We start from the raw sequence: 26,153 nt of genomic DNA, 5'->3' as shown, positions 1-26,153 counted from the left end.
ACATACATATTATTAAGTGAAAGAGGCTAATCTGAAAAGGCTTCATATTGAATGATTCCAACTGTATGATATTCTGGAAAAGGCAGAACTATGGAGATAATGACACAGTCAGTGGTTTCCAACGCTTAGGGGGAGGGAGTAAATAGGAAGGGCACAGAGAATTTTTAGGGCAGGCAGTGGAACTACATGAATTATACCTAAATGATAGACTGTACATTTGTCCAAACTCATAGAATATACTAGAGTGAACCATAATGTAAATTGTGGACTTTGGTTGTTAGTGATGTGTCTTCGTAGGTTCATCAGTCTGTTACAGATAGTTGTAACAATTCTGTCACTTCGGTGGGGGTTGTTGATAATGAGGAAGGCTATCAATGTGTGGGGCAGGGAAATATCTGTACCTTCCCTTGAATTTTGCCATGAATCTAAGACTGGTCTAGAAAATAAAGTTGAAAAAAAAAGCTGAGATAATCTTTGCTTAATTATCCTGCAAGAAATACCAAAGGAAATCCTTTAGGTGAAATGAAAGGTCTGTAGATAGTAATTTGCATCCATGTGAATAATAAATAAAGAGCACCAGTAAGGTTAACTACCTAGGTCATACAAAATACAGTTTAAGTATATGTCTTGTTTATCACTTTTTTCTTCCTACTTAATTTGAAAGACAACAGTGTAAAGCAATAATTGTAAATATGTTTTGATGTGCATACTGTATATAATGTTTCTATGGCATAAAGAAAGGGGAGAGGAAGCAGAATGATAGGCCAAGTTTTTGTATAATATTAAAGATAATATCAATCCAAAAAGGAAGTGTAATATGTTTTTAATTGGTATCCCCAGGAAAAATAGCTTAAAACTATATGGTAAATGAAATGACAAGGAAATTAAAATTATACTCTAGAAAGTTTTGAGTTAACAAATCAAAGTCAGTAAGAGAGAGGGGACCGTGTAGCAAATTGGCACCACATTGTAAATCAAGTATAATTTTTTAAAAAAGAAAGAAAACAAGTAGCAAAATGGCAGACATAAATGTTGCTTTTATCGGAGATTACATTAAATTTAAGTAGTTAAACATTCTAGTTGAAAGACAGAGATTGAGAGAAGGGTTAAAAAAATTATCTGAATATATTAGTATCTGTAGAGATACTCTTTGGATTCCAAGATGGAAATACACTGTTGTTTGAATTGCTTTTGCCTTATAGGTAAGGAATTGTTTTTCTCTTGATGTTTTGAAGTTTTTTTCATTGTTTTTAGTTCTTGGAAGTTTGATGATGATGTATCATGGTAGGGGTTTCTTTAGATTTATCTCATTTGGGGTTTGGCCACTTCTTGAATCTATAGATTTTCTCTTGTCAAATTTGCGGTGTGTCAGCCATTATTTTTTCATGTACTTTTTTAGTTTCACCTTCTTTTTCTTCTAAGACTCCAGTAATACAATTAGATATTTTACTTTAACCCCGTAGTTTCCTGAGGCTTTGTTCACTTTTTCCTTATTCAGTTTTTTTTTTAATCTGATTTTCAAGTTGGGTTATTTCTACTGTTCTGTCCCCCAGTTCACTCCTTCTTTCACTGTTCTGTTGATGAACTTCTCCCTTTAGTTTTTATTTAGTTTTATTTTGTTTTTCAGTTCTAAAATTTCAATTGGTCCTCCTTTATATTTTCTCTTTCTCTTCTGAGACTCTAGTTTTTCATTTATTTCTGTCATGTTTGTAATTGCTCTTTGAGACATTTTTTTGATGTCCGTTTTAAAATCTTTTTCAGATAATTCTGACTTGTTTTTGTTATCTTGTTGACATCTGTTGATTGTCTTTTTTCATTTTTTATAGCTTTATTGAAGTATAGTTGATTTACAATGTTGTGATAATTTCTGCTGTGCAACAAAATGATTCAGTTATGCATGTATACACATCTGTTCTTTTTATAAATTTATATAGGAAATTTATATTTATATTATATAATATATATATTTATATTATATTTATATTTCCTATATAAATTATTACAGAGTTTTTTTTTTTTTTTAAGGGCTGCACTTGCAGCATATGGAAGTTCCCAGGCTGAGGGTCAAATAAGAGCTGCAGCTGCCTGCTGGCCTACACTACAGCCACAGCAACTTGGGATCTGAGGCACATCTGCAACCTGTACCACAGCTCACAGCAATGCCAGATCCACAACCCACTGAGTGAATCCAAGGATCAAACCCACATCCTCATGGGTACTAGTTGGGTTCATTACCACTGAGCCACAATGGGAACTCTGAGACTATTTTAAATTCAAAAGAAGACTGTCTTTTAAAATTCAGATTGAAAAAAAAAAAAGAAAGCATGGTAGAATTACTAAGCAGGGCTGGGGCGGATGTTTGAGATTTGAGTTGAAATTATTAAATTGAACTGTAGTTGATTTGCAGTGTTATGTTGTTTTTGAGTGTACAGCAAAGTGATACATATGCATATATATATATCTGGATATATTTTTATGTGTGTATGTCTATCTATATATATTTATATCTATATTCTTTTTCAGATTCTTTTCCGTTATAAGTTATTACAAGATGTTGCATGTGGTTCCCTGTGCTATGCAGTAGGTCCTTGTTGGTTGTCTGTTTTATATGCAGTGGGTGTGTTTCTTTAATCCCATATTCTTGTTTTATCCTGCCTCCTTTCTTTCCCCTTTGGTAACTGTGGATTTGTTTTCTGTGTCTGCAAGTCTGTTTCTGTTTCCTAGATAGGTTCACTTGTGTCATGTTTTAGATTCCACATGTGGGTGATATCATACTGTTTTTCTTTCTCTGTCTGACTTAACTTCACTTGGTGTGGTGGTCTCTGGGTTCATCTGTGTTGGCATTGTTTCATTATTCTGTTGTGTATGTGGGCCACATCTTATTTGTCCATTCATCTGTCAGTGGACATTTAACTTGCATCTGTGTCTGGGCTGTTGTAGATATTGAGACTGTGGACATTGGAGTGCATGTATCTTTTCAAATTAGATTTTCCTGCTTTTCCAGGTATATGCCCAGGGGTGGAGTTGCTGGATCATGTGGTGGCTCTATTTTTTTTTTTTTTTTTTTTTTTTTTGCGGGGGGAAGCGTCCATACTGTTCTCCATGGTGGCTGTACCAGTTTGTATTCCTACCAGTGGAGTAGGAGAACTCCTTTTTCTCCACACCTGAGGTTAAATTTAAAGTGAGTTCAATCTGCACAGGCATGGGGTTTTCTCCAGCACTGTTCCTCTGCATGGGTTACTGTGGTTCTGAGAGCGTCACAGGAGTGGAATTGCTAAATCAGGCATAATATAAACTTTACATTTGGTGGCCATGGTCCAAGAGCTGTGCACATGTACTCTCCCCATCCCTGCTAATATAGCATTGTGTCAAACTTGTGGATCTTTGCCATCTTCTTTGCCAAAGTAGAAAAAAATTTCTACTTTGTTCTTTTAAAAATGCAAAATAGTTCATTATATGTGAGAGTGAATGTCTTTTTGTTGCTTCTTTCATGAACTGCCTATTATTGATGGAGACTGCTTGTCAATTTGGGGATAGTAAGATTGAAAGAAAATATATTTCTTAGTCCAGGTTACCAAGCAAAAGTATAAAATACTAAGGAGGGGGTTCTGATACTCTGGGGCTAAAGTTTAGACATTGGCATCAGAGGTGTGACTTTTTCTAATGAGTAAGGCTTCTCTGCCCTTGCTGAAAGCATTTCAGCTAGGGCCACTACCTTCCCCAGAAACATCCTTATCCCATCCAAGTGTAGGTACCAGCCAACCAGAGACTGGTACCCAGATTCCCAGCTACCATCACTATAACCAAATATCTAATCACAGGTGAACTTCTTTCCATGACACAGCCCTAGGGAAACACTGAAAGGGAAGGAAGAGCAATGAATAAAATAACTCCTCTTGCTTATAGGTTCAGTGGGAACTGTGAGTCAGAATTATGCATTTAGCAGCATAGAAATGATACTAATAAATGCAAAACTTCTGAATCATACACTTCTTACCCCCCTGCATAACCCCTTAAGAGAAAATAAGACTCCTATATCTGGTAAGTTTGTCTAAACTGAAACCCACGGTACATACACCTACTGTGCTGTTCCACATTTTTAACATGAAGTGTGAAAAATAAATCTTTTGGATTTCTCTTCAAAAAAAAAATTCCATTTGAGATCTTCCTGGCTCTTGTATAGTGAGTGATTTTCAGTAGAAATGTAAACACTTTACTTACTTTGTTATGACACTCTGGGTCTCATTTAAACTTTCTGTTGAGCTGACTTTCTCTGACTCCACTACAGCCTCATTGCTTTCATTTGAGGGTGGCCAAAAAGATTCCCTTTTTATCTTCTGTTCACATGGTAGGAAGGGGAGGCATGGGCTCCTCTTCACTGCTGGGTTGAGATGTGATTTTTCTCCCTACATCTCCTGCTTCCATCCAGGACCTTGTTACTGTGACACTGTGTGTGTGTGTGTCTCCGTGTCTCCTCATTGTTGCTGGGAAGTGGTTAAAATCCTCACTCTCAGTTTTGTGTCCTATGACATCATTGTAGGGAAGAGGAGAGAAAGGGATGATGAGGGAGGGGGAAGGTTATTGTCTCTTTGCTGCCAGGTAGGGGTAGAAGTCCAGGTTCCCCACATGGTCTTTGCTGCATGGCTAGACATAGGTTGATAAATGAAAGTCAAAGCTCCCACACTGGTCTTTTTAGACACAGCCCTGGAGGGAGTGTTGGGGTTTGTGGACCTACTTGATCATGGGATCACCTTTTTTTCTATGGTGTTTGGGTAGAGTATTTGTTGTATAAAAGTAAATCTTGGTAGGATGCTGAAATTTCCTAGTTCTTTGATTAAAGATAGCAGGATTTTGTTGGCACTTTTTTTTTTGTCTGTGTCTGATGTCTTTTTGGGTGGCCAGCTTCTTTGTCTCTAAGTCTAGAACATATGAATCAAAAGAAAACCTGGTAAGTTCACTGTAGGACCCTTGGGTCCTGAGCATTCCTATACACCTTTTGGAGTCTTCTTATGTTTGATTTCTATTTAATATCTAGGGGGTTTAATTATTTTTGTTTTTGTATTTAGTGATAGGAATAAGAAAAAGTCTATCTATTCTGTCTTTCTGGAACTCATACCTTTTTATTGCTCTTGAAATGAGTAAAAATTCTGTAATAAGTCAAAATATATAGTATCAAAACATAATGAAATAAGAGTGTATTTAAAATCATAACTCCTATAGTTACATGTATGTTAAGATCAGTGTCACATCCTGTGTGTATTTTACTTAGTGAAGTCAAGGAATTCTTAGTAAAGCAGGTTGTATGTAAGAGAAAATTTCAAAGAGCTGTTCAGTAGTGAAATAATTAGTTAGATCATATTCATGACTGGGGATGAGAAACATGAGAATAGAATACAGAATAGAATATACACAACTTTTTAAACAATTGGGGAATGGTATAAATGCACTTTTATAGGGATGCTTTTCTTCCATTTTTATTATATTTTTCCCATGATTATATTCTTTTGAAAACATTTTGATTATTACATAGTATTCCCTTTTAAGGCTATGCCACAGTTTATTATTGGGCAGTTAGCTTGTGTATAATAGAGTTGGCGTTATGAATAACACAATATCTTTTTTTAATAATTTGAGATGATATATATATTCAATTATAGATTTATTTTATTTACTTTTATTTTTTTGTCATTTTGTCCTTTTTAGGGCTGCACCCACAGCATGTGGAGATTCCCAGGCTAGGGGTCCAATCAGAGCTGTTGCTGCCAGCCTACACTAGAGCCACAGCAATACCAGATCTGAGCTGCATCTGCGACCTACACCACAGTTCATGGCAACGGCAGATCCTCAACCCACTGAGTGAGGCCAGGGATTGAACCCACATTCTCGCAAGAGACAACATGGGGGTCCATAACCCACTGAGCCATGATGGGAATTCCCCCTTTGGGTATTTTGAGGAGCCTCATTTTACGCGCCCCCAAGCAGCAATATATGTTCATAACCTTTGTGGTATTATCCCTTTCCTCTACCCACTAGTTTATTGGGCAAGATTTTCACTCTTTTTTTTTTTTTTTCTTTAGGGCCACACTGCAGCATATGGAAGTTCCCAGGCTAGGGGTCTAACTGGAGCTACAACTGCCAGGCACAGCTACAGCCACAGCGATGCCAGATCCGAGCCATGTCTGCAACCTACACCACAGCTCATGGCAATGCCGATCCTTAACCCACTGAGCAAGGCCAGGGATCAAACCCGCAACCTTCTGGTTCCTAGTCAGATTTGTTTCCACTGCCCCTCTACGGGAACTCCCAAGATTTTCACTCTTGTTGGTGTGCTGTCGTCAGGTGCAAAAGTCAGAAGAAAGGTGCATTCTACACTGTCTAAACATCCTTCCTTGGTGCCTTTTCCCCATCAAAGGGCTAATCAAATGTGGCCCTGCTTAGCTTCTGAAATCAGACAAGATAGGGTGCAGTCGGGTGGCATGGCCATAGAGTCTGGTCCCTTTCTGATGGAGCTAGCGACTGTCAGAGATTTGGGAGCACATGAGAACAGAGGATGACCTGGAACTACTAGGGGAGCAGTTTGGGTGGGATGTTGAGAAACTCCTCCTGAGGGCAAAGTGGTGCATGTGATTGGCAGAGCGGTTAGGGAAGTGCCTTTGGAAGGTAAGAAGAGGACTCATTCTGGCAGTTTAGGCAAGGTCTTTCCCTAGAATATAAGATGTCAAAGGAGTACTTTCTTCCCTGGAAATCTCTCTTTAGTTTGTAACTTAAGCCTCTGTAATAACCTGTCTGTGGAATCCAAGTTAGGACAAAGGCATTACTTCGTGCAACTGAACAGAAACTGGTTACTGTTCAGGATGATAGCGAATAGAGAAGTAGATGCAAATTAATTTTGATCTAGAAGTGAGGATATAAGTAACATTGGGGCGAGGAGGTGGGGGTTGGGGGATGGAAGTTGAGCTGTAGCTGTTGTGTAGATGTAAACTTAGGCATCCCCCACAGTGGACACTTTCTTTGAGCTCCACTCCCAGAGTTTATAATGAAAAAAATTACCTTGATATTAAGTGGCTCACTCTTAACAAAAGGTCATTTATGAAGGAAGGAATTACTTTGGAACTTTATGCAAACTATTTAAGCGCCTGAATTATGAAAAAGTTCTAAAGTAATTCGCTTCCTGACTTGGTGATACGAACATTTTTTCTCGGTAATTGGTGTCAAGTGCTTTATGCCATGAGTCACTTCATTGTACCCCTCAGAAGAAGAAAAGAGGTCTGTGGATAGTCTGAATTTGGTTTATTTAACTCCTCATTGTTCCATGTAAAATAGGACATTTGAATATGTTCTGGACTCGATGGAAAATGGGTTTTGGGGCTGGGGAAGGGAGAGGTGTCGAATTTACTTTCTGCGTGTTAGAACTCTGTGGTGATCAGTTAGAATGAATTGCCAAATTATTTCTGAGCACTGGTAATTTATTAGCTTCCTAGAAGACTGTAAGAGAAGGATTAGGCCTAAAGATCCATAGGGGACTCATTATTTATAGTTTTTTTTTCAGAAAAAGTAAAAAAGGTTCTATAAATCTGTGTGGGAAACACAGGCTATTTTAAAGAAAATTTTTATTGAAATATAGTTGATTTACAGTGTTGTGCTAGTTTCAGGTGTACAGCAAAGTGATTCAGTTATATGTGTGTCACTGCCTGGGCAGTGTGAGAGCACCATGTTGGGCTGTGGACAGAGCTCCTTCTGTGAGACATTCTTCGGGCTACTGAGTTCAGTGCCACCGACCCCTGCACGTGTGTCATGCATGGGCTGCACAGGTTGTACCCTCACCCAGACATTGTCTGATCCCTGGCCCTTCAGAGAGGTCCAGGGGTATTGACTTGTCTTCCTACAAAAGTTCCACCGTCCAGCCTCTTCCTTATTACATTTTTGATTGCTTTAAATGCCCATCCTTCCCTCCTCTGTTGTGTTTCTGTCGAAATATTTGAAGAGGGAAATGTCCCATTGTGTTTCCCACGTGTTTCATGTTAAGGTGTGTGGGTTATGTGAAGCCAGGATATTTGGAAACAATTGACAGTGACTGTACCTTTTCTCTTGAGTTGAACTTGTGAGTGCTCTGACATGACATTCTTTTCTCTAATTCTTGTGGTTTAGCAACATGTTCCTATAAGTGAATCTTTTTTTTTTTTTTTTTTTTTTTTTTTTTAAAGAGCTGTTTGTATGGCATCTGGAAGTTCTCAGGCTAGGGGTTGAAAGCGAGCTGCTTGCCTATGCCATAGCCACAGCAACACCAGATCTGAGCCATGTCTGCAACCCATTCCTCATGGCAATGCCAGAACCTTGACCCACTGAATGAAGCCAGGGATTGAAACTGAGTCCTCATGGATATTAGTTGGATTCATTTCTAATGCCCCACAAGAGGAACTCTCTTATAGGTGATTCCTATATTAACCTTCTCTATTTAAGTTTAGAAGTGTCTGTAAATGTAGAGATTTTTTTACCTTTTGGGTAACTTACAAAAATCTCAGTGTTGATTCTGGAAGAAACTCCCTTTTAGGCTCTCTACCCCTACTTGTTTTTCAAACATTAGCCTGAATGACATTGAGATAGATCATTAGAAGTTGACTGGGAGTTCCTGCTGTGGCATAGTGGGTTAAGAATTCCACTTCAGCGGCTTGGGTCACTTCGGAGGTGCAGGTTTCGATGTCAGTCCTGGCACAGTGGGTTAAGGATCTGGTGTTGCCACAACTGCAGCTCAGATTCAGTCTCTGGCCTGGGAACTTCCTTATGCCCAGGGTGCAGCCAGAAGGAAAAAAAAAAGTCTCTACTGATGAATCTTCTTTAATCATTTGTAAAGTTTGCACCATGGTCCATCAATTCTAAGATGTTCATTTTTTTCACATTCTAAGCTGTGCATTTTTTCACATTTTAAGGTTTTTTTTGAAAGCAGATATCTTATAGTTGAATGGAATTTTAGATTGGATGCAGTAAGAAACTAGAGTAAATATTTAGTTGGAGGATAAATGATGAGATTGGTTTTATCCATAAACTCAGAAGCCAAAAATAACCTAAAAAGAGTTTGTAATGATCTTTGAAAGTATTTTCAGAGTTTCAACTATAATGAATCAGATGTTTGCATCCTTTTCTTCTGATTTCAGTTTTTCTTCTGCTGAGAGTATATCTGATAGTAATACCTTCAGTGAGGTGGTGTCAGTAATATGCTATTTGTTTATCTGAAAAATATATTTATTTTAATCTGATTCTTGGATTACAGTTTGGCTTGGCCTAGAATTTCAAGTTGAATTCCAGAATTTGAAAATGGGACCTCATTGACTTCTGGCTGCTGTCTACTGTGCTTGGCTCTCTGCTCTCAGGACCGTTTTCATTCCCTGTACATAAACTGTCTTTGACTCTGTGTGCTTTTAGGATATTTTTTTTCATATACTGCCGTTTCACTACAGCATGATTTCCTTTTTGTGTGTGTGGCTGAAATACTACTCATATTTATTCTTTTCCATTATGCTTTATTACACGATATTGAATGTAGTTCTCTGTGCTATTCAGGAGGTCCTTGTTGTTCATGTGTTTTATAAATAGTAGTGTGTATTTGCTAATTCCAAACTCTTAATTTATTCCTTCTTTACCTTTCCCCTTTGGTAACCACAAATCTGTTCATTATGTCTGTGAGTCTGTTTCTATTTTATAGGTAAGTTCATTTGTGCCACATTTTAGATTCCAGTATAAGTGATATTGTATGGTATTTGTCGTTTTATTTCTGAGTTCCTGCACTTAGCATGACTTAGTTTTTTTCACACATGTTTTATTTATTTATTTATTTTTTGGCCATCCCCGCAGTGTGCAGAAGTTCCTGGGCCAAGGGTCACACCCATGCCACAGCAGCATCCTGAGCTGCAGCAGTGACAAAACCAAATTCTTTACTTGCTGAGCCACCAGGGAACTTACATATTTTGTTTTAGAACAGTTTTGTATTTAGAGAAGACTTTCAAAGATTTATCCATTTATCCCACACCCAGTTCCCACTGTTGTTATAATAGTGCATTTATATAGTGCATTTATTATAATTAATGAACAAATATTGATAGTTTATTTTAAACTAAGGCCGTCCATGCTTTATTAGAATCTTCTTAGTTTTTTACTTACTGTCTTTTTTTCTGTTCCAGGGTTCCATCCAGGGACTACATGCCAGTTAGTCATCTTATCTCCTTAGGCTTCTCTTGGTTGTGATGGTTTCTCAGACTTTCCTTGTTTTTGGTGATTTTAGTGGTTTTGAAGAGTACTGGTCAGACATTTTGTAGACTGTTCCTCAGTTGGGATTTGTTGGGTATTTTTCTCCTGGTTAGGTTGGGGTCATGTGTTTTGGGGAGAAAGAGTACAGAGTTAAAGTACCACCCTCCTCATGTCATATCAAGGGCACACACCATCCATGTGACTTATCATTGTTGATCCTGACCTTGATCATTTGGCTTGAGGCAGATCAGGCCTCTCCAGTGTACAGTTACTCTCTTCTCCCTCAGTCTCTTTGCAAGGAAGTCACTCTGTGCAGCCCACATTTAAGTAGTGGGGAGTTAAAGTTAAGCTCCACCTCCATAAAATGTGTCATAGTTACATATATTATTTGGAGTTCCTTTGTAGGAGAGATTTGTCTATTTTCTTCCATTTGTTTACTTATTCAGTGATTTATTTATGGCAGTGTGGACTCATGAATATTTATCTTATGTTCTGGTTATAATTCAACACTATGTTATTAATTTTGTTTCTCAGGTTGTTCCAGTTTTGGCTGCCTGAGTCCTTGTTCAGTTTGTTCCTGTGACTCTTTGATGCACCCTCATCATTGGGATTTTGTGTCTTTTTTATTTTTATTTTTTAGTGATTTTTAAAAAAACTGAAATAGTTGATTACAATGTTTGCCAGGTTCTGCATATATATATATATATTCCCTTTCTTATTTTATCTTCCATCATGGTCTATCCCAAGAGATTGGATATAGTTCTCTGTGCTGTATACTAGGACCTCATTGCATATCCACTTAGAATAGTGTCTTTCTTTCTTTCTTTCTTTCTTTCTTTCTTTTTTTTATCTTCCATCATGGTCTATCCCAAGAGATTGGATATGGTTCTCTGTGGTGTATACTAGGACCTCATTGCCTATCCACTTAGAATAGTCTTTCTTCCTTCCTTCCTTCCTTCCTTCCTTCCTCTCTCTCTCTCTCTCTCTCTCTCTTTCTCTCTCTCTCTCTCTCTTTCTTTATTTTTAGGGCTGCACCTGTGGCATATGGAGGTTCCCAGGCTACAGCTGCTGGCCTACACCACAGCCACAGCAATGTGGGATCAGAGCCGTGTCTATGACCTACACCGCAGCTCATGGCAATGCCAGATCCATAACCCACTGAGCGAGGCCAGGGATCAAACCCGCAACCTCATGGTTCCTAATCAGATTCGTTTCCACTGCGCCAGAATGGGAACATCCCTGGTGTCTTTATTTTTTGATCACTTTCTTATTTCATGGTGCCCAAAGATGTTCCAGGTCATCCTGTATATTTCCATATTTCCTGCCTAACACCTGGAGTCAACTGTTTCCCAAGAACCTGTGGATCTTTTTATTGAAGAATGGTTAGGAAACAAAATCTGAGTGCTGGGTGTGTGTGTGTGTGTGTGTTTGTTGATTGCTAGCAAGCTATTTTCATTCCTGGACCCTCTAAATTGACAGATAGGGAGATATGTGTAAGCAGACTAACCTAGTATGTACACATATGTGTGGATATTTCTGTATATAACAGTAGACTCTGTATTAAGCTAAACATGAGTTTGTCCTTATATCTCCAACTCTGTTCCATTACCATACAGGTAATTCTTACCTCCTCCACCCCAGCACTGAGAGATCTGATTCCTACCAGCTTCCATCCATTTACTTAATTGTTCAGCTCCCGTATACATGCAGAATTGTTTAACCCATAGATCTATGGAGAACAACTTCATCAGCTAGAGTGCAGTGCTTATGTACTTTTGGTACTGACTCCACTCATTTTGGAATTTACTTAGGTCAGCACCCTTTTCCCCCAACTCGTCAGGTAGGTTCGTACTTTGGTAATGAATTTAGATCCATTTGTCACATTTTCCCATTCCATTCTGGATCCTCTGGCTTCCTAAGGGATTTCCTTTTGAATTTGCATATATTAAGGCATACTCTTGGTGCTGTAGAGTTCTGTGGGTTCTGACAAATGCTTTATGTCTTTTGATCACTTTTTTGGGTGTGATATTTTATGATATATTTTACAAAATTGTTTCTCTGCTCTGAAAATCCCCTGTGCTCCACACCATATCACACAAACGCAATGGATGGTCTGTTTAGCAGCTTTAGTTTTGCCTTTCTTAGACTGTCTTATAATTGGGATCATACAGAGTATGGGCTTTTCAGCCTGGGCTCTTTCATTGAGCAATATATACTTAAGGTTTATCTGTATCTTTCATGTTTTTTGATAGCTCATTTCATTTTATCCCTGAATACTAATCATTTACAGATGTACCACAGTCTGTTTATCCATTCATCTCCTATAGGACATCTTGGTTGCTTCCCACTTTGGGGCAATTATGAATAAAGTGGCGATAAACATTCACATTCAGGGTTTTGTGTGTATAAAAAGATTCAAATCATTGGTAAATATCTAGAAGTGTGGTTGTTGAATACTCTGGTGACACTAGGTTTAGTTTTGTGTTAGACAGACTGCCAAACTGTCTTCCACATTGGCTGTGCCATTTTGTATTTGCACCAGCAGTAAATGAGAGTTCCTATTGTTTCTCCTAGCAATTGGTATTGTCAGATTTTTTTAAAAAAATTTTTAATTAAAATTTTAATTTTTAATTAAAATTTTAATTTTTAAATTTTAATTTTTAATTAAAATTTTTTTTTATGGTCACACCTGCAGTTCCTGGGCTAGGGATCAAATTGGAGCTGCATCTGACACCTACACCACAGGCATAGCAATGCCAGATCTGAGTCACATTTGTGACTCACACCACAGCTCATGGCAACATTGGATCCTTAACCCACTGAGTGAGACCAGGGATTGAACCAGCATCCTTGCTCACAAGGGCAATGTTGGGTCCCTTACCTGCTTAAGCCACAGTGGGTTATTGTCAGATTTTTACATTTTTAGTCATTGTAATAGATGTGTGGCAGTATCTCATCATTTTAATTTGTTAATCCCTTAAGGACTTGTTGAGCATGTTTTCCTACACTTGTTAGTCTCTGTGTATCTTCTTTGTTTAGGTATCTGTTGGCATCTTTTGCCTATTTTTTAATGAGGTTGTTTGTTTTCTTATTGTTGGCTTTTTTTCCCCCTAATTTTGGATACAAGTTTTTTAACCAGACATGTATTTTGTGAAATTGTCACCTAGCCTGTAGTTTCTCTTTTCATTCCGTTACAGTGTCTTTCACAGGGAAGTTTGTAACTTTATTAAGGGCCAACTTAGCAATTTTATTTATTTTATTTTTTGCATAGACAATCACTCCTTTGGTGTTGTATCCAAAAACTCATCACCAAACCTAAGAGCATATATATTTAATCTCATGTTTTCTTCTAGTTTTATAGTTTTCCATTTAGTATTATCCATATTGATTTTATTTCTGCGATAGGTATTAAGGCCATGTCTAGTTTTCGAGATGTTTATCCTGCTTGGTGTTAACCTCACTTTCCTGGTTATGTGATTTGTTTTTGTCATTCATTTTGGAAAGTTCTCAGCCATTATTATGCGGTGTATTCTGCTCTGCTCTTTCTTCTGGTAACCCAACTACCAAAGTTAAAATTTTTGAAATTGTCCCACAATTATCAAATGGTCTATTTTTTTCATTCTTTTTCCTCTTTGCATTTTGGTTTCAGAAGTTTCTATGGCATGTTTTGTAGACTACTGATTCTTTCCTTGGTTGTGTCCATTCTACTGAGGAGACCATCAAAGCCTGCCTGCCTTCCTTCCTCCTTTACCTTCCCCTCCCCTTCCTCGCCTCTTCCTCCCTCCTCCCTCCCCTCTTCCCCTTCCTCCCCTCCTCCTCCACACCTCCTTCCTCCCTTCCTTCCTCCCACCCTTTGTACATTCTTTTTCTGGCTGTACCTGCAGCATGCAGAAGTTGCCAGGCCAGGGATCAAACCCAAGCCACTGCTGTGAAAACACCAGATGCTTAACCTACTTTGCCACATGAGAACTCTGAATTTTGTACATTTTTGACAAAATGTACTTCATAAGGCATTCTTTATTTCTGTTACACTGCTTTTGATTTCGGTATTTCCTTTAGATTCCTTCTAGAGTTTCCATATTCCTTGCATGTTGTTTATTTCTCCTTTCGAGCCCTAATTTAGTATGGTGATCATATTTTAAATTCCGTGTCTGATAATCTCAATGTTGGGGTTGTATCAGAATCTTTTCCCGATGCTTGCTTTGTCCTTTCAGACTTATTTCTGGTCTTTTAGTGGCCTTGTGGTGATTCTGCCATAAACCAGAAATGTCCTGTAAGGTAATAGAAATGGAAATATGCCTTTCTTGTGAGACTTTATGGTAGTCTCTGTCTCAGTCTTCCTTTGTTTCCTTTGGCAGTGGATTCTTTGAATTCCCTGTGTCCCACAGTTGAATTGGAGGGGGGGGTGTTAGTTCAACTCCCCTCACCTGCAGGGCGGAAGCCTTGCCTTCAGTCATGGGGAGGCATTGGTCAAGTTCTCTGAATGTCACTGGCCACTGCTCCCCCCATCACCACACCACTCTTCCCACACCAACTTGTGCACTGACTGTTCTTTTTAGTTTCCTCTTGGATTTTTTGTTTGTTTGTTTTTTTTAAGATTCCTCTTCCTTTAGTGCTAGCTTCCTTTGCATCTCAGAAGACATTTCTGTGATTTCCTCTAGTGTCTCTCAGTGTTTGGTAGCAGGACAGTATTCCGGCTATGGAGTCAGCTGCTTTGCTGGAAGTAGATATGTGTCTTCTGTGCATTATCCCAGGATGCTTTCTGGTTCCCACGTGTGTTCTCCATTTCAGCTCAAGTTGTGTCTTCCTCTTGGCACCTCTGTCTCCTCTTCCCTAACTGACTTAATCTCTGTGTTTTTCCTCTGTGCACAACTGTGATTATCTCATGCCTTGCCTTCATGCCAGTAACTCAATTTTCAGCTGGGTCTGTTCTCTTCCTTTCTGTGTCCAATTTATTAGCCATGTAACTATGTTACTTTGGTTCTCAGTCTATTTGTTTAGCTCTGCAGTCTCCCTTTTATTTCATTCGGGTATTTTATAATCTTATCTTCGAAATCATGTTTAATTTGATCCAAGGGTTTATTGGGTTATATAGTAGAAAGAACACATGGGAAGCATGCTCTTCTTATTTGGGCTTTTTTCCAGAGTATCCTTTGTATTTTAGTTGTGCTCATCTGCTTGCCTTCCTTTCTCCCTTGCATTTACTCTTTTAAATTATTTATGTGTTTGTTCATTCATTCATTGCCAAACTATGTTTATGGATCTGTCATACTCTTTTTTTTTTTTTTTTTTTTTTTTTTTTTTTTTTTTTTACGTCTTGCCCGTGCCTCATGAGAACTCATAATTTTTAATTTTCTGGGCTATAATGGTGAACTTTTTTTTAAATATTATTCTCTCCTTATCTGTGGTCTTTATATTCTTTGCTTAATTTGTTAAAACAATCAATCTACATTACTTGTAGAATTATTAGAAATGTCAATGACGGAATTCCCTGGTGGCACAGTGGGTTAAGGACCCAGTGTTGTCACTGCTGTGGCCCTGATTATAGCTGTGGTGAGGGTTCAGTCTCTGGCCAGGAACTTCCACCTGCCACAGGTGCAGCCAAAATAATAATAGTAGTAATAAAAGAGAAATGTTAAATGACAACAAGAATTACTGTCTTCACTTCCTGCCCTGCCTTCCTTCATGCATCTCATCCCCTTCCTTTCCCTCTGGTCTTTGGAACCTACCTTTGTACCACTTCTGCACTGAGGGTTCTGCTGAGATCCCCTTATCTCTAGCTCCTGTCTCGAGAGGGCCTCATTTGGATTGGAGATGGTACCACTGGCCTTCTGATGGAGTTCACTGGAAAAGCCTGGTGCTGAAACTCTAGCACATTTCCATATCTGTGGGCATCTGGCAGGTCAAGCTGTGCCTGAAGTTGCTTCTTTTAGTCCTGCCAGAGATAACTTGTTATGAGTACTGTATTTGCGAAGGGGATGCTTGCACACTGATTCGGTTAGGATGATGGCTTCAGCATAAAGGGAGATGTGTTGTTTCTGTCCAAGAAGAGTTCAGATAAAGCTGGAGGGATGGTTTATCAGTGTGACTGGACCCCCCTCTTCTCTTCTGCATCCATAGCTCCCCTGCCCCCTCCACCCCTTCCTCCCCTTTCTGGCTCTGCTTATTCAAGGTGGAATCTCTTCCCTGTTTGGTTCCACTCTCATGATCCATGTCACAGGCTTCGTTCCTCCAGATTTGAGTCCTTTGGGGGTAGATAGGAAAGCTTTTCCTCTAACAGAAGTGGAAAGAAGGCCTTTCGGTCCCAGTTAAAGTGCACCCTTGAACCTTGTGCCTCTCCCTTGGGGAGGCTGGGGCAGACTCTTTTTTAATTTTTTTTTCTTTTTTCAGCCGCACCTGTGGCATATGGAAGTTTCCCAGCCAGGGCTAGAATCTGAACCACAGCTGTGGCAATGCTGTATCCTTTAACCCACTCTGCTGGGCCAGCGATCAAACCTGCACCGACATAGCGACCTGAACTGCTGCAGCCGGATTCTTAACCCACTGTGCACCAGCGGGAACTCCCTGGGGCCAACTTTTCACACTGCACCCCCAAGACACAGACCCTGAGCAGCTGCCCAGTGAGAACAGGGATGGAGTCAGGCTCCTAGTACAAGACCCAGGGTGTCTTAGGAGTGCTAAGCTCTCAAACCTCTAAGCTCCAGGACCCCTTTACTCTCATAAAACTTATTGTAGATTCCCTCTCAATTAAAAAAAAATTTTTTTTGGCCACACCTGTGGCATATGGAAGTTCTGGCGCAACGTATTGAACCTGTACCACAGCAGAATCCAGATCTGCTGTGGTGACAACACTGGATCCTTAACCTGCTGAGCGACATGGAACTCCCCAATTTTTTAATATGGGTTATATCTGTCAATATTTATTACCATCGGAGTACCCGTCGTGGCGCAGTGGTTAACGAATCCGACTAGGAACCATGAGGTTGCCGGTTCGGTCCCTGCCCTTGCTCAGTGGGTTAAGGATCCGGCGTTGCCGTGAGCTGTGGTGTAGGTTGCAGACGCGGCTCGGATCCCGCGTTGCTGTGGCTCTGGCGTAGGCCGGTGGCTACAGCTCCGATTCGACCCCTAGCCTGGGAACCTCCATATGCCGCGGGAGCGGCCCAAGAAATAGCAACAACAACAACAAAAAGAAAAAAAAATTATTACCATCTTAGGAATGAAAACTAAGAAAACATTTTAAAGTCCATTAATTCATTTAAAATTATAATAAACTGGTGTTAACACATAGCGAATGCTTTAAGGAAAATAATACTATTTTCCCAGGCTGCACACATTTGGTGAGGAGGGTGGCATTGTTTTATATTTTTGCAGCTCTCCTTAATGCCCAGTTTCTTAGAAGACAGCTGGATTTTCTTATCTGCTTCTGCACTCAGGCTGGTGCTACATCATCTGCCCTATGGTGTCTGCAAAGCTCTGCCACCTGCTCCTGAGGAAATGAAGGTGAAGCAGGCTAATAACTTGTACTGATTGTGAAAAAGTTATGCCTCTAGTGAGCCTTGAAAGCATCTTCAAAACTCAGAGGTTCCCAGTCTGTACTTGGAGAACGTCTATGCTATACAGATACCAAAGGGAACCTTTTCTGTTCCCATCACCAAAGTATTTCCTGTTACGTCATTGGAGGCAGAGTCACCTGGTGGCTTGAGCACAGTTTTGAGTTCAATAGATAAGAGTTTGGATTTCAGACTCTACAGGAGCTGTGTGACCTAGGGCCACAGGCTTGTTTTGTTTCCCAGTTGATATCTTTATGCACTCCCTCTTGATTATAAAGGTGATATGTCCTCATTGCAAAACATGAACATAACAGAGATCTATCCAGTTAAATTTGGGACTTCTCCCCTCATCCCCATTATTAGATGAGAATAATAATAGTATTGACTTTGCTGGGTTGTTGTTATGAGACTGAAATGAGTTTTTAAAAAGTGTGCGTGTGTGTATGACATTCAGAAGACTGCAAACTCTCTTTAAGGTTTAGCTACATTTGAAGTTTCTGCTGTGGTGCAGCAGGTTAAGGATCCAGCATTGTCACTGTGGCGGCTCTGATCCTTGGCCCAGCACAGTGGATTAAGGATAAGGCTTTGCTATAGCTGTGGTGTAGGTCACAGCTATGGCTCAGATTCAATCCCTGGCTTGGGAACTTCCATATGCCATGGGTGCAGCTGGAAAAAAAAAGTTCAGCTATGTTATTTTCAGATACCATATATTGGTCACCTCTGTGGTGAAAATCATGGGCTTGTGCATCTTTTGCCCATTTTTCTGTTAGATTGTCTGCCTTTTACTTACTGATTTGTAGGAGTTTATTTCTTATTCTGGGTATGAGTCTTCTCTCAGCTCTAATATCTTGCTGACTCTGGGAAAATCACAGATTCTCAATTTATTTTTCTGTAAAACCAAAACAAAGATATGGCTAGTGTAAAGAATAAGTTAGATAAAAGAAGTCATCCTTGTTTTAAACTACAGAATACTATATAAATAAGCATTTATGTTATCCAGCAACCTTCTCTGCAAATAAGAATTGAGACACAGATCTATTGTTACCGATTTTTCCTCTCAGCAGTTACACAAAAGCAAAGAGAATGTGTTGGGAGCTCTGCAAAATAATGTTGTATAAGGTGACCCTGAAACTTTCAGAAGAATAATTGCTATGGGGTGCAAGGTAGCACCATCGTTAGGGTGGTTGTGCGCTAAAACCAGATTGATTTTAAAAAGCAAGACTACTTAAATAAAGTGTACTTAAGAAATTCCTGGAGTTCCCGTCGTGGTGCAGTGGTTAGCGAATCCGACTAGGAACCATGAGGTTGCGGGTTCGGTCCCTGCCCTTGCTCAGTGGGTTAACGATCCGGCGTTGCCGTGAGCTGTGGTGTAGGTTGCAGACGCGGCTCTGGTGTAGGCCGGTGGCTGCAGCTCCGATTCAGCCCCTAGCCTGGGAACCTCCATATGCCGTGGGAACGGCCCAAACAAATAGCAAAAAGACAAAAAAAAAAAGAAGAAATTCCTTTACTGAGATATGATTGGCAGACAAAAAGCTGTATGTATTTAATGTATATAGTTTGATGAGTTTGGAGATAAGCGTACACCCATGAACTGTCACCACAATCTATGCCCTAAACAGCCATCACCTCCAAAAGCTTCCTCCTGCCATGTTTATGATGACAATGTCTGTAGTAAGAACACCTCATGTAAGATCTACTCTCTTAGGAAAATTTTGTCTGCCTTACAGTATTAATAGTTATCCCACGAAGCAGATCATTTATCTTACAGAACTGAAACACTGCACCCTTCAACTAATATTCCCCACCCTGGCCCCTGACACCCACCTTTTTGCCCTGTGCTTATGTGGGTTCGATTGTTTTACACAGGTGGGATCCTGTGGTATGTGTTTTCCTGTTTCTGGCATCTGTCATTGAGCATAATGTCCCTCAGGTTCATCCATGCTGTTACAAATAGGATTTCCCTCTTTTTTGAGGCTGAGTAATATTCTGAAGTGCTCAGGTTGCAAAACCCAAGATAGGTTGGCTCTGGGTGTGCCTGGTGCACTGGTCTGGTGTGGATTCTCTGGCAGCTAATGGCCCTGTATCCCCCTGTGAGATCCCAGGGTCAGGAGGGAGTGTTGGTCTTGCTGGTGACCCGTATGTGTATGTGTGTGTGTGTGTGTGTGTGTGAGAGAGAGAGAGAGAGAAAGTAGAGCAACCACCCAGGGACAGCCGAGTCACATCTCACAGCTGTTTGAGACCACCCTGTCCTCCCACACTGGGAGTGGCAGGAGCAGTTGTTACACCCATAAACTGGAATAGGTTCGGAAGAGAACACTGAAAACCACAGACACTCAGTGCCTGATGGTGGGGAGCAGAGGGTTTTCAAGGGGCAGGTGTGGGCTCTGCTCTCCTCTGCTGTCCTGCCTGGTTGGGTCAGTGTCCTGATGGGCAGGCAGCTGCTGAGGGGCTGGAATCACTGGAACCCATGCCCGGATCCTGCGCTGTTTGTTCCCAAGGGGTTGTACCTGGTTGTTATTCAGAGCCCTTGGGCCAGTATCTGGGGTCGGGGTTTGAAGGCTTCCCCATCCCCCACTGAAAGTTGTTATGCGAGAAGACTGGGGCACCCTCCAGCATTACAGATCCATCTGCTAACTGGGTTCCAGTCCCCAGTTTTCTACCTGACTTCAGTGTGCAGGATGAGCAGACACTGAGGCTGGGCAATTGAAGGCAGAGGTGAAGACTTAGGGAGCAGGCTCTTTGGGTGGCAGCGTGGCAAGGAGGCTGGTTTGGTGTGGGGGACCTGTCCATGCAGACAGACCGCACAGGACCTGGTCACCTGGCCGTGCCCTTGGAGGGCCAGCCTGGGGTGGACAGGGAACACGGCCATCATCTGTGCTTACGATGCTGGGATATGGTTGCTATGTCCCTTTTGTGAATGGAAAATACTTACTGTGCATTCAGTGATGTCCAGATTACATGCTATCCTTGTGGAAAAAAAATAGGATGCCATGTACCTTCTGAAGCAGCTGGACACTGGGCAGGAAGGCTCTTGCTCAGGTTGAACTGCAACCCTCCTCCTCGATGCCTTACCTTGGCTCCTGGTTCTGCTGTTCCAGGCCACAGGTCTGCCCGGGTCACTGGTTCCCTCCTGGAGCCCATGGGCTTGTGCAGGTGGAAGGGGCAGGTGTGTCGTAATGACTTGAGACTGGATTTCTTTTCTTTCTTTTTTTTTTTTTTTTTTGGATCCTTAACCCACTGTGCCACAGCAAGAACTCTGAGATAGGATTCTTGGAGCAGTGTAGTTGGAGGAGGGCAAGGAGCCCATCTGGAGCTGAGCAGAGGTCAGACTATGAGAGCCCTGCCTTCCATCAGCTCAGCTGCTGTAACAAAAGTACCACAGCCTAAGTGGCTTAAGGATCTGCATTTATTTCTCGTGATTCTGGAACCTGGGGAATTCAAGATCAAGGCACCTGCAGATCTCATGTCTAGTGAGAGCCTGCTTCCTGGGTCATAGTTGGCTGTCTTCTTGCTGGGTCTTTGGGTGGCAGAAGGGTGAGGGGACTCTACAGGGCCCCTTTTATAAGGGTGTTGCCAAAACTCGATCTCTGTCTACTGGTGCTGAATGGAAATGCACAGAGTTTGGGGTGAAGGAGAAAAAGATAGTTTTTATTGCTTTGCCAGGCAAAGGAGGCCACAGCAGGCTAATGCCTTTAAGACTATGCCCTCCCTTGGGAGAGAATAGGAGATGGTCTTTTAGTTTGGTAGTAGGAAAATGGGGTTTCAGATAAGGATCAGGGTAGATGCAAGCTTGCATTCTTCAAAACTGGTGTTCAGTGGCCCTGGGGCTGTGGTCCTCTTTCTTTTTGGAATGAAGAATGCTTCATCAAGTAGTGAACATCTTTCATTTGTTGGGGGTTTTAGTTCTTCAGACGAGCTCAGAATATGTGTATCCCTTGAGGAGGACCCAGGGCCCTCCCCCAAGGCTGCATCATTGTTTCTTGACTGTTCCTCTCTTGTCTGCATCCCCTCCTTTCCCGGATTAGCAACTGTTTGGACCTGCCCTTTGGAGCTCAGGGAAGGCCATGGAGGCTGGAGCTTATTCCCTAAAAACAAAAAATGGGTGACACAGAGGCTTTTGTGCCCAGGAGCCCCACAGGGCCCTGCTGGGTTACAAGGGCACTAATCCTGATCATGAGGGTGAGCCCACCCTTATGACCTAAACACTTTCCAAAGGCCCCTCCTCCTAATACCAACATCGTGAAGGTTGGGTTTCAACATAGGACATTCTGGGCTACACAGATATTCAGTGTTGGGTGGGGAGAGGTCATATTTGCAGGGGGCTTGGGAAGGAGGTTGGGTGCCTGGTCACTGTGCAGACTGATAGCTGAGAGTCAGCCAGTGGGTGGCTTGGGATGGGGACTGGGGGACCCACCTTGAGAACACAGATAGCACCTTCTCTTCCGGTTCTGCAGGCTTTGTCCAAGTCTCGAGTGGAGGCTGGCTGCTGCTCTGCGTTGATTACAGTTTGAAATGCACTGCTCAGCCCCATGCTGCCGCACACCACAGAAATCCCGTTTCCCTCTAATGAGGTTTCAGCTAGCATGTTGAAAAGAAGAAAGCCTTTTAATTAGATTGGTAGTAATTGAGCTCCCAAACCACAGAAGCCTTTCTCTCGGAAGATAAAGACACGGATGCAATTAAAAAAGGAAAGCCACCTGAACGGAACACTGGCTAATTTTAAGTCCATTAAAACCAACAACTCCTTAATAAGTCGAGGCAAGGGACATATGTCCTAAAAGACTTTATCAGTGCTTTCAGATAAGACTGGAGATGGGGCTGGAACTAGACTGTTCCTGCAGTTCAGATGCATGACTCTGTCAGAGACTGTCCTTGGCACAGGGGGCAGAGAAAGGTTAATTAGCTCCACAACTTTTTCTGCCAAAACCCCCTGGCATGTGGTGTTTTGCAAACATGGGATCCATTTTTCCTGTAAGTGAACTGGCGGCAGTTTCTGGAGACAGTTCCTGGCCTGGGACCCCGGGGACTTGGTCCCCTGTCTTCCTGGGCAGCCAGATCCTCTCTGTGGGATTTACAGCCACCTTTCCACCTGAGCTGGCAGGGCAAGGACATAGATGCATCAAAGAATCTCCTTACACATTCTGCACTTTTGTATTTTAATGGGCAGTAGCATCCATTTCTCATTTGCATGCCTGCCCTGTGACCACACCCCGGCTGATGGTGCTCTTTCTGCTACTGGGTCTGTTTTTGTGAATGCCTTCAGGGAACATGGCCAGGCAGTTCTTGTGGGAGGGGCTCATAGCCGTTGCCTCTGGGCCGCTTGGTAACACCAAGGTACTACATACTTTCTGCTGAAGAGGGTGGAAATTGGTAATTTATGGGGTCTTTTATGTGGAATTGGAGCACTGAACGCTGAATAATGGCATCCTTAGTGTAACTATTGCAGGGAACTTGCTCATTTGTCTCTGTGCCCACCCTGGCTTTTGCTAGGCCACTTTGGGCTTTGCCAGCCATGATAAAGAGCTGGTTGCATCCCAGTTGGAAAAGTCAGAGGTTGACTAGCATCTGCTTTGTGTGCCCTGTGCGGGAGCAAAGCCACCATCAATATGCTGTCCTGAGCTCCCTGGACAGAATGCACACTTGGTGCCCCGCTGGCCCCCACTCAGTTTGGAAATGTAGAAAGAGAGGCTCTTGACTCAGATCCAAGTGTGAATGGCCCCTTCATAAAGTCACTTCACCTTTCTGATCTGTAGTTTGCTCACCTGAACAGGATTTACTTTGCAGGTGTGTATCAAGGTATGCTGCCCAGTAATTGGATAATGGGAGGAAAGTCAGGAAGACCCTCGGGGCCAAGGGAGAAATGGGGTCCATGTAGCACTATTAGCACATGGGCAGCAGCTGTCAGAGTCCAGGCTCCCTTTCTGGGGGAAGGAAGGGTAAATTTGTGTGTGTGGGGGAGGCCGTGCCCACAGCAAGTGAAAGTTCCTGGGGCCAGGGATGGAACCCTTACCACAACACTGACCTGAGTCACAGCAGTGACAACATCAGATCTTTAGCCCACTACACCGCCAGGGAACTCCAACCTAAAATATTTCGGTTTGCTTAAAACTCTATCCACTGTGGTAATAAACTGGACTTTAAAAGATTGGAATTTGCTCCCCATTTTCTTTTGTTAAGTATACAAAGGATAAAAAATAATTTATGAAGGAAAAGGAAAATGAGCTAAACCATGACCAGGCATCATCTCTGGATGGTAGGGTTGCAGGGTTCTAATTTTCTTCTCTATGCTTTCACATCTTTTGTCAGTGCTCTATAATGCGTGTGTATCACTTCAGAGTAAGTGGAAAAGCTTCACTCTGGAGAAATGCTACTTGAATGTATTTGGAAGTGCTCCGTGCATTCTAATTTCCGCACATCCCAGTGGTCCCAACTGTCAGGTTCATGCGTGAATGATAGTATCATTTCCTCTTGTGTAAACCCTATAAATGCTATTTCTCACTCTCTCTCTTTCTCTCTCTCTCTCTTTTTTTTTTTTGCTTTAAAGGATGAGAAAAACCAAGTGTTAACCACCAACATTTGGCTGCAAATGGTAAGTTGAGACAGTGGCAGTCGTTGCCAACTGGGCTTCCTGCTCTTGATTCCAAGATGTCTTAGCAGGAATTTCAGGGAAGTGGGGTCCCTGAGAATCCCCAGGACTGTGCTCCTGGACTTCACCCATGTCACCAAGGAGGCAGAACATCCCACCTTTACCTGCTCTGGACTGCCCCCTGCAAGGTTCAGGGCATGCTCCTGTTTCACTACAGGGTGACTTGTGGAAATTTCAGAAGCAGAAGAACGCAAGACAATGGTAAGATGCAGGTCTGCATGTGCCCATGCACAGCCTGCACTGTAAGGGGTCCCCAGAGCTCAGAGTGCCTGCATTGCACCTCTTGCCTGAAGACATGCCTGTCTGAGTGCAACAGAACATTGCCTAAGCTGGAAGTCCTCAGGCTTCCTGCTCTGGTGACCCCTGCAAGAATTTTGAAATCCTGTATTTTTTTCCTTCATGGATCTTACCTTGACTTCTAAAGTTCTAACCACAATTTAATTAACTGAAAATTGTGTCACTTCCATCCAGTTGTCAATATTGACATTAAAAATCAAACTGTAAGTCTTTTTTTAAAATTGAATCTATTTAAATGCCATATAATTTGATGGCCAAATCATTCACTTAAAAAAATATATAGGAGTTCCCCTTGTGGCACATCAGAAATGAGTATCACTAGTATTCATGAGGACGCAGGTTTGATCCCTGGCCTCACTCAGTGGGTTAAGTATCCGGCATGCCGTGAGCTGTGGTGTAGGTCACAGACATGGCTTGCATCTATCTGGCCTTGCTGTGGCTGTGGTGTAGGCTGGCAGCTACAGCTCCTATTTGACCCCTAGCCTGGGAACTTGCATATACTGCATGTGCTGCACACACACACACACACACACACACACACACACACACACACCCTTCTTTAACTGTTGGATGTTTTACCCAGTCTCTTTTCTTCTCTGCACTAGTCTTCCACACAGAATTCTATCCTAATGTGATACAACTTCATGTTTGAAATTCTCTTGTTAATTATTCTTAGTTCCCTCAAATGTTAATATTTATACAAAATTGTTCCTTCAGAAAATAAGTGCTAAGATTTTTTTATTCTGGATTGATTTAGGATTACACTGATTATTGGTACATAATTCATCAAGATGAAACTAATTGTTAATTTTAATAATTATTAAACATAAAAATTGGAAATGTACCTCTCTACCAAAGACAGGGTTGTGTTTTAAAATTGTTTATGTGTTCATAGATGACTAGTTTTTATTGCTAAAAATGAGACATTAAGACATATTTCACCATAAATTCTATAACTTTTAAAAATAAATGTAGTAACATGTATAGTTCGGAATGAAAGGCACTTTGTGATAGCAGTGTTATTCAATTCCTTGAACTACTTCTGGATTACATGCCGAAAATAATAGCGATTTCATAAAGGTATATCAGCTAACAAGTTCATTAGTTTCTCCTTCAATTTTGCTGAAAGCAAATAATTAAAATCTATTTGATCTTTGAAAGTACTTGTCATCCAATTTCTAACAAAATTGACACTTACGCTTGTTTTTGTTTTTTTAGTTTCTTAGTTTTTTTTTTTTTTTTTTCTTTTTAGGGCCGTACCTGCAGCATATGCAAGTTCCCAGGCTAGAGGATGAATTGAAGCTGTAGCTGCCTAAGCCACAGCCATAGCCACATGGGATCTGAGCCTTGGCTGCAGCTTATACCACAGCTCATGGCAATACTGGATCCTTAACCCGCTAAGTGAGGCCAAGTATTGA

The 26,153-nt window shown here is 41.3% G+C and overlaps 1 protein-coding gene across 11 annotated transcripts in view; it reads left to right on the top strand.

The window, feature by feature from the left end:
* CHRNA7 (cholinergic receptor nicotinic alpha 7 subunit) overlaps positions 1-26,153 on the top strand; it is a 133,933-nt gene that overhangs the window by 27,214 nt on the left and 80,566 nt on the right. For 7 of the 11 annotated variants that reach the window (XM_085017220.1, XM_085017171.1, XM_085017163.1 and 4 more), the window contains exon 3: positions 24,337-24,381. The exons of the other annotated variants lie outside the window; for them this stretch is intronic. Coding sequence is in view for 2 of the 7 variants with exons in the window: in XM_085017163.1 (XP_084873289.1) it covers positions 24,337-24,381 (45 nt within the window). In the remaining 5 variants the exon portion in view is untranslated. The remainder of the gene's footprint in view (positions 1-24,336; positions 24,382-26,153) is intronic. 11 annotated transcript variants of the gene reach the window in all.

Source organism: Sus scrofa, chromosome 1, assembly GCF_054392235.1.
Source record: "Sus scrofa isolate SSC_HxYL_T2T_F1_AM1 chromosome 1, Sscrofa_HxYL_maternal_Yorkshire_Landrace_v2.0, whole genome shotgun sequence".
NCBI classification, from domain to species: Eukaryota; Metazoa; Chordata; class Mammalia; order Artiodactyla; family Suidae; genus Sus; species Sus scrofa.
This window is presented reverse-complemented; position numbering and strand designations above follow the sequence as displayed.